At 48.2% G+C, this 14,096-nt stretch overlaps 1 protein-coding gene across 1 annotated transcript in view; it reads left to right on the forward strand.

The window, feature by feature from the left end:
* The first annotated feature begins 12,683 nt into the window (after positions 1-12,683).
* OPRK1 (opioid receptor kappa 1) overlaps positions 12,684-14,096 on the forward strand; it is a 19,958-nt gene continuing 18,545 nt past the window's right edge. The window contains exon 1 of the mRNA XM_029222825.1: positions 12,684-12,991. Within this exon, the coding sequence (XP_029078658.1) occupies positions 12,735-12,991 (257 nt within the window). The 5' untranslated portion in view covers positions 12,684-12,734. The remainder of the gene's footprint in view (positions 12,992-14,096) is intronic.

Below are 14,096 nucleotides of genomic sequence, written 5' to 3' on the forward strand. Positions count from 1 at the left end.
TAGTTGAGCCCTTTCCAGGGAGAACCTGGGAGATGAACGTTTTTGCTCCCTGTGTGCTGAGCCCAGATGTACCGCCATGGCAGAGTGCTTCTGCGTCTGTTTAAAAACTGCTTCTTTATTTGCTGTAGACCTGTGGGATTCATGAACGCAAACCCCGCTGGCTATTAGAGCCAGGTGATTTAGGTGTTTATCCTTGGTCAGCAGCCGCAAAAGCTGGGCCGTCAGATGTATGTATGAGCTTGTTCCAAGCGATACTGGTGCCTTGGCTTTATTGTTGGAGCAGACCAGAGGGGAAGATGGGGAAGGTGTCTGCAGGCTTCCCCAGTCTCCAGGGAGGGTTGCAGGTGGCCCTTAGATGCATGCTAACGTTAGAGGCTGGATGATCCGACAGCATCCTATAGATGCTTGTAGTTAGACCCCTTTGTGCGAAGGATGAGCAGATGGGCATTTTTGCCTGTTCCTTCCACCCTGAGCCCTGGAGGGACATTCTCAGTGAGTGCCCGTATGACTGTTAAGAGATGCTTCTTTGTTTGTTGCGGTCTTGTGGGTCTCATGGATGCAAGCCTGTTGGCTTTTAGCGCTGGGTGTTTTGGGGGCCCATCCCTCAGGAGGGAGTCTTGGTGGTTGGGGTGCTAGCTGTGTCTTCTAAATGCTTCAGGCCTCAGGGAGAGGCTGGAATTAGGAGTCTCCTCCCAGTTGTAAGGGGCTGTGCTGAGAGTGGGGACCGCGGTGAGTGTGTCTCAGCGTTTCCTGTCTGTGTCAACATGGGTATTTTCTCTTTCACCTGATATGTGGAGTCACTTAGTTTCTGGATTTCTTTCAAAGGGAATTTCTCTGTATGTAGTTGTATTGATAGAATTGGTGCATCCGTAGGAGAGAAGTTCACTAGCCTTCTTTGTTATCATTTTGGTCACTCCTGCAGGCAAGATTTTGATCTCAATGTCACAGGAATAGAAATTAATTTTAAAAATCAGAAAACAAAAAAGATTTTTTCATAGGAACATTTAAGAAAAATCAATCTCATTTAAACAGCTCTTCTATCAAAGGGAAAATATGAATCAAAATTAGAGAATCTCCTGAAAGCACAATAATGAAAACATTTTATTTAAGATCATTTGGAATAAAAAGAAAAGGGTGCTCAGAGGAAAACTTATAGCCCTAAATACTCTTACCTATTTAAAAAAGGGAAGAAATAAATTATGCACCAAATGGAAAAGTAAGAAGAAGAACAGGTTAACTGAAACGAAACAAAAGGAATTAGTAAAGTTAAAAGCCAAAATTATGGAATTAAAAAATAAAAAACAATAGAGTGAATTCAAGTTCATATTGTGAAACAATAACGATAAATATTAAAGTAGGTAAAACACTTGCTAACCTATTTTTGAAGAGGGGAGAAATTTCAAATATAAAAGATAAGAAATCATAAGGAGCGGGGCTTCCCTGGTGGCGCAGTGGTTGAGAGTACGCCTGCCGATGCAGGGGACATGGGTTTGTGCCCCAGTCCGGGAAGATCCCACATGCCGCGGAGCGGCTGGGCCCGTGAGCCATGGCCGCTGAGCCTGCGCGTCCAGAGCCTGTGCTCTGCAACAGGAGAGGCCACAACAGTGAGAGGCCCACATACCGCAAAAAAAAAAAAAAGAAAAAAAAAAAGAAATCATAAGGAGCAAAATGAGAAATTATAGGAAAGTACAGTTTACCAAAACTGACATGTGAAAAGACACTAATTTTTCCAATTATATCCTGGTAAAAATAAGGCCAAATTCTTATTGAACTTATGCAAATAACTATATTGCATATACTATATGAAAGGTAAAGAGATTCAATAAAAGAAGTGAATTCTTGGAAAGTGAGAATGCCATATCAGTTAAAAATATTTAATTTCAGTTTATCAAAATAAAGTCTACAGCACTGTTATGGATTATAAATACTTAAAGTCATCAAAGAATGGTATGCAAGTAAATGTTTCACAACTGGCTCTCTGGAAGAAACAGAACAAAAGCCTGGTTTGAGGCATTTGCCAGTTGTGGAGACGTAGATACCCCATCAGTACTGATTTCAGCTACTAACCCGTTACGTGGTTCCCCCATACCGATGCAACAGTCACAGCCTCCAAAGCAGAGGTTACAGTGAAACATAGTACAGCAAGTGGCACGGATTCATTTTTAAGTATTTATTAGCTTTATTTATAATATAATTTATTTAATTGTAAGTTTATGTAATTTAACTTTTAGTAGTATCTGTTTCTAACAGCTGGTCAAAAGATTACCCGAATTCTAACAGCTGGTCTCAGTACACCATTCTACCTACTCTCTGATCAAATTGTCCCACCTCTGGGAACTTATCCTACAGATGTACCTGCACACACGCCCAAGGACATGTAAGCACAATTGCAGCATTGTTTGTGATAGCAGGAGACTAAAACAATCCAAATTTCTATTTGAGAAGGACTGGTTACATAAACTCTGATATTTCCACAAAATGAAATGCTCTGAACAAGTTTAATTATTTTAAAAAGAATGAGAAAACTATGTATCGATATAGAACTATCTCCAGTATACATTGTTACATGAAAAACGCATAATGCAGAACAATGAATATTTTTGTGTAAAAATGTAGAGAAAGCAATTTAATTGTATTTGCATAAAGAAACACCCCCCAGGGACTTGCCTGGTGGTGCAGTGGTTCAGCATCCACCTGCCAATGCAGGGGACCCGGGTTCAAGCCCTGGTCTAGGAAGATCCCACATGCCGCGGAGCAACTAAGCCCGTGAGCCACAACTACTGAGCCTGCATGCCACAACTACTGAAGCCCACATGCCACAAGTACTGAAGCCCGTGCACCTAGAGCCCGTGCTCTGCAGCAAGAGAAGCCACCGCAAAGAGAAGCCCACGCACCGCAATGAAGGGTAGCTCCTGCTTGCCGCAACTAGAGAAAGCCCGTGCACAGCAACGAACACCCAACGCAGCCAAAAATAAAAAAAATTAAAAAAACAAAAACCGAAACACCCCCCAAATACAAAGGAAACTAAAAAAATAGTTTTCTTATATGAGATGGGGGTTGGATGTGGAAAACAGAGATAAGGCTACTTACAATACCTTTGTAAGTAGTTCTGATTTTTGGCCCATGTGAATGTATGAGCAAAAGTAACAATCTTTTTAAACCAATTAAAAGAAATCACTGTCCATTTTGAACTATAAATGATATTTTCTTAATGTTTACCAACTAAACTTGATAAATTGTACTATATTACTTTCACATGTGCTATATAATTCTGTTCATATCAATTATTTTCCCCAGAATTAACATATTTTCAGTATTCACTTATTTAATATCTTTCTTTGACTTGACTGTAGAATTGATCAGCCTTCCCTTCTTGCTTTAGTTGTCTGAACATACCACCTTTATAGGGGAGTTTAACATACTAACATTGACGTAATTTTTCAAAATAATCGCCACTGCGCTTGTCTCTGTTTCATAAAATAGATTAACTACCTCTTGCACAGTAGACAATGAAGCCACGGCTCACGCTTCAGCGTCAAAGCGAACACTTGACATTCTTCTCACATTTTAATTTTACTTGTGTGACTCACCTCTGCTTTCATTCAAGCTACAGCTTTTGTACAAACTGGGAAGGTGAGAAGATCACTGGGTAGGATTCAAACGAACAATTCTATTCCTAGCTCCTCCACTTATTAAATGATCATGGTTATGCAACTTAACCCCTCAAAGCCTGTTTTTAATTATAAAGTAGAGATAGGGTTATTCTGCATAAAGCACAAGGAAGTTAACGTGACCAAATGAGATGTTATCGTAGGAGGTACTTTGACAAAATCAGAGGCTCGTACACATTTTTATATTGTTATTACCATCAGCACAAAGTGATCTTTTATGCTGCATAGATTTTGAAATCAGAAAAAAAACTGTACCTTTGAAATAAAGCTGGTTTCAAACTTTGCTGTTTTATTGAAAATATTTGTGTGTCGGTTGAAATTTTATTTACTTTTATCTCTTTACCTACTCCCTCTGCTGTTCAACTGTCCTGGTTTTCATATTCTGTTAAACTGGGGGCGGGGGGGTAGGGGTCAGGAATAAAATCAAAGAGGATTCACCTCTGTGTCTCCTGAAATATTCCTGTATTGAAATGATCTATTTCTAAGGGTAGATTATTCAAACATTCTGTAATTTTTTGGGTAGTTTATAGAACTAGGCTTTGATGTTCTTTTAAAACCTCACTCTTTGGGTGCAGTCTAAAAGCTTTTAATTTTAATGGCACATGCTTTAAAAACGCTGGAAATTGAAGGAAGTCTTATAAAACAAAGGAGTCAGTCAGAGACGGTGGTACTAGATTCAGGATGTATTGTGGCTTCTCCACTCAGGGGATGTTTGTTTCTAGACTCTGAGTGCTAATTGAATAATCATGAAATTTATTGCAAAACAAGAAACATTTTTGGCAAGGACTGCCTCCAAATACAAAGCTTGTTCTGAGTCTGAACTCTTTGGAGTCATGAACCGCTAAGTTTTGTTAAGCTCAGTGACTATATTGATCTTAAAAGTGCACGGTGCTACGTAGTATTCAAAGGAATCCACCAGCTCGTTTTCTCTAGATTTATTATCCCTTGAGTGCTGTCCCTTTGCTCATAATTTTGCTTTAAGAAGTATGTGAGAAAAAAGGGAAAGAAAATGCTTTTAAAGTCGATAAATCAAATATACCTACTGTCTCAAGTTAATGCTACCTTCCAAACACATGCTAACATTCTATCAGCATCTTTTCTGGTCCCAAGCCCGCCCATCCGCCATTTGCTTCTTTACTGTGAAATGTGCCGTATCCTTAATTCATTCAGCCAATATATGTGTTGTAGATGCTGGATACTATATGGGGGATATCAGCAGTAATGTCATTATGATTATTTATTAAGTCAAATGCTTTTCACTCTTTGCGCACAGAAGGGTGCCTTTGGTGAGGTCGAGTGAGTGAGAGGGTGACAGGGGTTTGTGTCTGTGAGAGGCCCTGGCCACACTCTGGGGTTCTGCACGGCCTCTTCTGGGCCATTTGAGGACAAGGCAGAAAGCCATTCAGGGACCAGGAGTCCCTCAGTCCCTGGGAAACCAGTTATCCCCCAAACCAGGAGTCCATCAATTCCTCAATGGACAGTGCCTTTGTAAACCTGCCCTAAATGTCCTTGCGTGCTAAGTTGTGCATCAGGGGTCATGGTTATTCCTGAGGATTAAAAGCTCCTGGCCTTTTCGTTCTCCGTTGAAACTCATGTTTTTATACATAAAGTGAAATCCTGTGAACTCTGAGCAATACGTCACACGTCCTCACGTTTTTAAAATGGCTTTTCCGATGTAGTTCTCAGAAGCTGAGGATCTGCAGTCCTTCTGCCTCACTCCAAGCCAGTGTTTTCAAGGAGCAAAGACAGGCGTGGAGAGAGGCACGTTCCTCTCCTCCAGACCCACTCGGGGTGCAGTGTCTCAGAGACGGAGGGATGGGTTTAGAAAATGTCTATTGAAAGGATCTCCAGGGGGATCCCCTTCTTACTGTGCCTTTTCTAAGCCACACAAGGAGGATACAAAGACTGGGGGAGAGATGAAAATTCCCAGAGTCTCCGTCTTAGTAGCGATGAAGATGTAAGGCATTGAATGTCTGAGACCCCACTGGTTTGACAGAAAACAAACCAAACAGAAAGAAAGAAAAAATAAATAAAAGAATCCCTTGACATTTTCATACGTTTCTGCAAAAGACTTTAGACAAATGCAATTATGTGAGCTACGATACCACTAGGAACCGCATGGAAAGTTTTGAGTCTCCTCTCTTACGGGCTGAGACACAATGTGTGTGGTGTGTGTGAACCCCTGGACTGGCCGTCTCTCCCCACAGCCAGTGAGGACACTCCTTGGACACTATCCGATCTAGTCATGACCTCCGGTGTGTGGAGCTGTTTGTTTTAACCTCACTGGAAACCTCCTAAGAGTGATGATTGAAAGGGAGCAGGCCCTCTGCTCGGGGTGCCTGTGCGTGTGGATACTGTTCTAGGCACTAATGTTTCACCAGGACACTCCACAGGCAAGCTCTTCCCTCGGACACCAAGGCCGGGCAAGACAGCAACTTTTCAAGTTCAATCCAGGCGCTGGGAACACAAAGGATCAAACCCAAACGCGTCATCTTCCAAAATGAGCTTAGAGGAAGTCACAACCGCCTTCCTTCTCTGTGGATGCGGGTTAAATGTGCCCCAGGGGACAGATGAGCAGGTCCTGCCCAGAACCGCCTTGCAGATGGCTGAGCTCACCTAGCAGAGACCCCACGTGAATCAGGCATGGGGGTCTTGAGACCAGAGAGACCAGCACCTTGAACTCCAGAACGGAGAGATTTTAGTAAAAGTCTGTCTATAAGGTGTGGGGAGAGCTGAGTGAACCAGCAAAGGATGAGCTCAGTACCGCAGTGAGGGACGCAGGAGAGAGGGGTTCTGCCACCCCTTGACCTGAAGGGCAGAGGGAGGAGCGAGCCCTGTCGTTCTGAGAGGACGGCCGCACAGAGAGGGCCTAGGTGGGAGCTGCCCCTTCGGCGGGGGTTGCAGGCCGACCGCGGTGCCCAGGCTGGAGTGCACCGGGGAACACCGGACCTCACTCTCCACCTGCCCTCTGATCTCTCCCAGGTGCCTTCCTTTACCTTCAAACATCACAGGAGCTGAAAGCCTGGGACCTTGTCTAGTACAGATGGACCTCCACCTTCAGAGCGCGCACATCCCCCACCCAGCAGCCGGCCCAGATGGGTGGGCCTCTCTGTTCCCTGCAGGGCTATACAAAGGGACTTCCCTGGGCTGCAGTGTAAGACTTTGGACTTGCAATGCAGGGGGCACGAGTTGGATCCCTGGTGGGGGAACTAAGATCCCGCATGCCACCTGGCACGGCCAAAAAATGAAATGAAATGAAGTGAAATAAAATAAAATGTGAGGAATAGCCTTGCCACCCCGCCACCTGACATAACCCTGTCTCCCAGGTAAGACGTCCTTCAACAGAGAACTCAGCATCAACTTTTGTGATGCTGTATTATCTGTTCATTTCAGTTCTGATGTTCAACTATAGATCACGATCTTAATCCTATATAATGCCAGGACCCCAGTGACATTCTCCTTGTCAAATGTCCTACTTCACATTCCGTGTCATGTGGACACCATTGATTACCTCTCCTTCCTAAATTCTCCGTTCTCTTGATTTCTCTGAGTCCGATTCTCCTTCTCCTTCCTCTATGCCTGTCATCAGTCCCCTTTGCTGACCCCCTATTAAATGGTGTGGTTTCTGTAGCGTTTTCCCATTAGCTTGGTGCTCTCCCATCCTCACCTTGGTGCCCTTATTCCCGCCCCTGGCTCTACCTGCCCCTTATCTCTCCAGCACGGACGCTCCCAGCAGTAGAGGGCCCTACATCACATACACACACTCACGTCTCACCCGCGCCTCAAACACAGCCTCGCAGAACCTGAGCTCGTGACGTTCTCCCCAAGTTGCTGTGATTGCTCCTGTATTTCCTGTTTCAGTTAACGGTACCGTCCTGCCCTTGGTCACCCAAGCACAAGCCTAAAATAAGTCTAGGCTTATCCTCCTCCCTAGCTTCCATGTTTATTCAAACCACGAGCCTTGCCAATCTAATTTCCTAAACGGTTCTCAAAATGATCATCTCCTCGCTGCTCTCTCAGCAATCGCCTTGCTTTAGCGTTGGATCATCCCTCACCTAGACCATGACGACAGCTCTATCACTGCTCTCTCCCCCAACACGGCCCCCGCGGTCCCACCCCCACCACCTCCATCCTGCAGGCCACTCAAGCCCCAGCCCAGCCCCGCCGTCTGGGCACCGGCGGCCTCTTTGCGTCTGTCTCCCTCCAACCTCCTGTGGTTCTCACCTCAGCACCATCGCCCTGGTAACACTGCAGACACACGACCACCATGGCCCAGCTTTCACACCTCGGCATAAGTGTTTCCGTTGCCTTTTCTTCCTGGTAAATCTTGTTCAGACGCCGGTCCCTGCCTGGACGCCCACTTTTCCTCTAAGACCGGGGGTAGTCCTGACGCCTTTGCACTAATTCTGTCCAGTTAGTCCTTTGGACTAACCAGTCTTGTATGCCACGTGTTGCTTTGTGTTGCCAGACTTTCTCTCACTCGACAACCTAGGGCCTGACGTGGGAGTGGCACTGAATTTACAGATCCATGGATTCATTTTGATCAAGAATTTCAGTGCAGGAAGTTTCAGGTTTAAATCCCTGCTCTGTGACCATGGGAAAGTCTTCACTTGCATAACACGCAGGTATGGGGCGCGTCAAGATGCCCTTTGGTTATAACAGTGCTGATGCTGATTCAGTGTGAAGCTCCCCACATCTGCTCTTGTCTCTCCAATGCATTCTACTCATTAAAGATGAGTGATGTTTCAAAAACCCCAGATCTGAGTATGCCACCCGCCCCCGCCTGATATCCTCCAGTGTCTGTTGCTCTTAGGCTGAAATCCAAGTGTTTGTGAGAGCCCAGCGTGATCTGGGCCTCGGCTGCCCCTTTATCTGGTGTCACACCTCCCCGGTCCCCAGACTCAGGTTCCCTGACCCCCCCCCCCCCCCCCGCCGCAGGCCCACGTATGTGTCCTCTCCTGCCCATCACGGCCGCCACAGGTGTGGCTCCTGCTGAGGATGGTCCCTTTCTTCCCCTTCACCTGGGGAACTGCCACACAGTCTTCCAATGTCAGCTTCGACGCCACTTCGTACTCAGTCGGGGTCCGTGATGCCCGGTCTTCACGGCCCCTACAGACATGTGCAGCGTGTACACCTGCAATAGCTCACAGGCTTCCTTCACGCCAAAGACAGAAGGGGACTTGAATCCTTAACGTGGCAATTTGCTGACAGACATTAATTAGTAAAGTGTCTTGAGGAAGGGGCGCCATTTTTCATCTCGCACAAACTTGCTGCCTTGGCTGTCAGCTTGTCTGTTTTATTAAACACTTTTCCTCTAGAACACTTACCAGGGTTAGCTGTGTTTGTTATTAATTAATTACTCATAAAGGTAAAAAAATTCGATCTGTCTCTCACACCAGATTGCACATTCTCTTTGGGAAGGGACTGCCTTTGCCCTGTTTATTTTTGGACCCTCAAAATCCTCCCTCTTCATCATCTTCCGCTTGGGGGCGTTGGGCAACGTCTGAGGAGTGAAGTGACCTGGAGGGTGCTGCATTCTGGCTTTCTGGAGGCTGCACTGGCTGCACCCAGGGTCTATGCAAATGAAACTGCTCCCTTCAGCTATACACCCATTGCAGGTTTCTGTCTACCATTGGAGACATGAGAAAGCAAACTGACACAGTTTGCTGGTGGGTTCTCTAGTCTATGTGATAGAAATGCCAAAGCACCCATCACCCAAGATGCTCGTAGCACCAATCAATAAAAATCACTGAACACACGCTCAGCTTTACAAGAGCTTTACTTGTAGTTATAAACATAGCGTTTGCATCGAGCAGAATGGCAGGTGGGGATAAAGTGCTAGTAAGTTCAATAACCTGTTTCACATCAGCGTATAACAGGGTGTGGAGTGCCAACAGCTTCTTTTTCCTTCCTATTTTATAAGCTTTACTCCAAGAGCATGATAACATTTCATGTCAACCTGACTCCACAGAGTAGGTAGGTTTCCTCTCTGTGTCCAGAGACACAGGCCAGATTCTCCTGGCAACCAGAGCTGCCTAAAGGCTTCTTAACGCTCTGCCCATTTCGGCTTAACTTTATTTTGGCCATTAATTTGGTAAAAAAAGTAGGAGTACTCAGATGAAACAAAACTACTTTTATCATAATTAGTAATTTTTTGCCTTCAAAGACTGTCCCAACTAGTAGAGGTTTCTTACCGACGATCAAAATTAGAACATCATTTTGCAGTCTAAAAGACACGTGCAGCGTGTACACCTGCAATAGCTCATAGGCTTCCTTCACCAAAGACAGAAGGGTCTGAGTCCTGCATTCTGTTTCCATTAGAGAGGTATTTTTCCAGGATTCTGTTTTAATTAGAGAGGTATTTTCCCAGCAAAATCCCTCCTAACACACACACTATATATAGTGTGTATATATATATGGGAAGGGGCGATCAAGAATTTGAATTATTGGACTTGTACCAACTTTTGGACACTTCTTTAAAGTTTTTCACTTTAAAACTTTCCTTAGGGCTTCCCTGGTGGCTCAGTGGTTGAGAGTCTGCCTGCCGATGCAGGGGACACGGGTTCGTGCCCCGGTCCGGGAAGATCCCACATGCCGCGTAGCAGCTGGGCCCGTGAGCCATGGCCGCTGAGCCTGCGCGTCCGGAGCCTGTGCTCCGCGACGGGAGAGGCCACAACAGTGAGAGGCCTGCGTACCGCAAAAAACAAAACAAAACAAAACTTTCCTTAAATCTTTTCAAGTAATACCCTTCCCTTCTTTTTTGTTCTTGCTAAATATCCCCGTCTATATTGTTTTGTCTTTTGGGGAAGAGAGGCTCCTTTACATGAAATCATTCTGTTCAATCAACATATGGCAAGAGACAGAAATACCTGTGTTTGAACCCAGCTCTAACGTTACCAGCTGTGCAAGCCACCTGTGTGTGTGCACAAAAACCAAAACCAAAACAAACAAAACCTCTATGTGATAAATAAGTGCAAGAGGAGGATAGATATTGTCAACATCCTTTCAAAGTGTGTAGCACAGAGGCAGTTGTATCTCAGTGCTGAATTCACAGATAAATAGACAGGTAATAGGATGATAGATGGATAATCACGCCCTTCTCAGTTATTTTCCTTTAATGTATTATTTCGACTTTCTGACATGGATACTGCTCAGTTTTTGTGAACTTCAAACAAACGTCTTACTGGGCTGCTCTGGTGGCAGCCTGGGATCCCACCGTCAGGACGTGAGCCCCCAGACATCTGGAGAAGATTCGAGATGTGTCTGCCATCTTCCTGACAGACAGGGACCCTCAGACCCACGGAGGTCACAGCATTCCGATGTTTTGTGAAAGCAGATGTCATCTTCTAATGAAAATCTGCAGTCAGACTTAAAAGAAATATAAGATTTATCAAAACTTAATTTCAAGACTCCTAGGGCACCAGGGTTGAAGGGATGCTGCTGGACTCATATCACGCTTCCCAGAAGAGCCGCACATTTCCAGGCTGGGGTAAGACCCTGGTGGGCACGTCCCTCTGTGGGGGTCACAGTGTCTTGGAAGAGGTAGGGGTTCCCTTCTGCTGTCAGCCAGCGGATGGAATGACTGTATGGGCCATGATGGTGCCCAGGTGTGGGCACCGATGTGATCTGTAGGAAGCAAGCAAGGGCCCGTGTTTGTCTCAGTAAGTCAGCCAGTCTTGGACAGGAGTCCTCCCAGGAAACTCAGGCATCTTGCCGCCAGTACCCAACTGGGAAAGGGGAACCTCTCCGGTCTCCTTGAGGCCCTCATCTCAGTGGCTGAGTCCTGTTTCCCTCCTCCAGCTGACCTCGGCTTTCCTACCTTTTGGTCGCTGTGCTGAGGGTTTCTTTTATCAGCAGAACCTGATCCTGGCACTGGCAGAGTCACCGGAAGGAAGGATGATCGAATTTCTCTGCGGGGCTCAGGCCCTCGGAGGTTTTAGAGAAAAGGTGCCGTAGTTAGGGACCGTGAGGGCTGCAGAGATTAACGTGGGAGAAAGAGACACGGTCACCTACCTGCACCTACACCGAGGCCTGAGTAAGGCGGGGGTCTTGCTTTTCCGCAGGTAGCACCACGAAACGCAGGTGCTGCCTTAAGGTGCGTTCTGTGCATCGTCTCCGACAGAGGAGGCTGAAAGGGACAGAATATTCTATGTATGTATATTCAGTCATTTGAATGTTGTGATTTGGTCTCGTTCCCATTGCATAATTTCGCTACTGTACTTGGACGGGCCACTCAAATAGAATTACGATTTCCCCCTCACCTGAAGGCAGACGTGTCCTGAGAGCTGGGCCTGCAGCAGCTCTAGACACACGGCGAGTACCGCAGCTGCTGACTCGTCCTGGACCGGCGCACCCTTCCCGACGCCCACCTGCTCACTGTCAGGCGGCGGGGCGGCGGGGGCCGTCGGACCGAGGCTGCGCGCGGGGCCGGGGGCGCCGCAGGCCCAGGCGGGCGGGCCGGCAGGGGCGGGGCGGGGTCCCTGGCGCCCGCGCGTCCTCGCTGCGTCCCGGGGGCTCAGACGCCTCCGCTCGTGGGAGCCGCGCGCTGAGCGGCGGGGACGCGCTCGGGGGGAGGCGTCCGCGGCCGGAGCGCGGGGCTGCGGGAGCGCGGCGACCCGAGGGCCGAGCGGACCCGGGGACGCGAGGACCCGCGCGGGCCGGCATCACTGCGTCGCCCCGCGCGTCTCTGGGCTCAGAGGTGAGCTTTGGGCTTTCGAGGCGCCGTGCTTGGGAGCGAGGACTGTGCTCCAGGGATCTCGTGTCCCTGGGGGCTCCGGGCCGCGGTCCGGGGACGGTTCCAAGGGTGGCGGATTTTGGGAACCGGGGGAAAGGCGGGCGCGCTCTCCGCCCCTCCTGGCATCCGCGGCGCGTCTGCCGGCGCGGGCGGCAGCCAGAGGCCAGTCCCCCGGGGTGGGCATCAGCGGGCCCTGGGCCCTCGGCGCCGCCGGCCTCGCGCGCTGGCTCGGGCGCAGCCAAAGTTTGCCTCCGGGGTCCAGCCGGTTCTCTCGCCCCCGCAGCCCGCAGGTGTCCCCTGTCCTCGCCCCGCAGCTGCAGCCGCCCGACATGGAGCCCCCTGTCCAGATCTTACGCGGCGAGCCGGGCTCCACCTGCGCCCCAAGCACCTGCCTGCCCCCCAACGGCAGCGGCCGGTTCCCGGGCTGGGCCGAGCCGGACCGCAACAGCAGCGCAGGCTCCGAGGACGCGCCGCCGGAGCCCGAGCACATCTCGCCGGTCATCCCGGTCATCATCACGGCGGTCTATTCCGTGGTGTTCGTCGTGGGCCTGGTGGGCAACTCGCTGGTCATGTTCGTGATCGTCCGGTGAGCTCGGGGTCCGGGCGCCGCAGTGGCCGCAGCAGGGAGGGAAGGTCGGGCCGGCCACCAGGACGCGCGGAGGGACGCCCGCCCGGTAATGGGGACCCCGTTCTGTCGGGCTCCTCAAAGCCTCAGAGCGTGGCCTCCTCGAAGTGAGATTTCCTGGGAGAGTTTTTGGTGCGGGACTTCGAGGTTCGCAGAGGGCGAAGCCGAGCAGCCGGAGGTGTCTTGAGGATTTAGGAGTGACCCTCCCTGCCCCCCAAACCCCTACTGAAAACCCTACGGACAGGGAGAGTGCAGGGGGTGTCCCTGCAAGGGGCAAGGTCAGTGTCTCGTGGGAGGGAAACTGGTCCGTCTGCCTGGCCTTTTGCCTGGTTGCCTGCTCCCGTTTGGAGCACTTCGTTTTGCCCTTTGCAAATGTTTCTCTAGATAAAATTCATGCCCACCTAATGCACTGAAGAATTTCCTGTGGCTCGTCAGACTGGTGGTGTGGTTTATGAGGCAAAGCCAGCACACTGTTGAGGGTTGTTGGTATCCATCCGTGAGCCTTTTTAGTACTGATATGCCATCTTATTTGTCTAGAATACCGGTGACCTTTGTGCACAAACCACCTAATGTTTACCTGTTAACGTACAGCTGCTGGAGGGTTCCAAAAATTGTTTTGCTTTTTATCTTCCACGGTGAGAACTGAAGGTTTGATTTTATTGTTCTTTTGTGGATACATTGACGTCAACTTCCAGTAATAAATATCCAGATATCCACGTATATGCAAATTTTCTGGTAAGTGAAGTGATTTCTCTTTGGGCCTCTTGCAACATAGGAAACAAGAGAAAAAAAAAATCCTAACATTGTCTGGATGCTCTTTGAGAAGTTTCCCTTTCTGGCAGACTTAATGCTCTGCAGTTGCACCTTTGAGAGTGACTACAAAGCTGAGATTCCTTTGAGAAGTTCCTGTGAAGTAAAGGGAGGCTGCAAGTCACGCTGTTTAGGGACATTGAAAGGGTGAAGAACTAATATCTCTTTATTATGAACTTTAAGAACAATACCTGCAGTAGCATGAATGTTTCAAACACCCCTTTCTCTCTGCCTCCCTCTCTCTCCCTCCCTCCCT

This window comes from Monodon monoceros, unplaced genomic scaffold (genome assembly GCF_005190385.1).
Source record: "Monodon monoceros isolate NGI ecotype Baffin Bay Population unplaced genomic scaffold, NGI_Narwhal_1 Super_Scaffold_14, whole genome shotgun sequence".
Taxonomy (NCBI): domain Eukaryota; kingdom Metazoa; phylum Chordata; class Mammalia; order Artiodactyla; family Monodontidae; genus Monodon; species Monodon monoceros.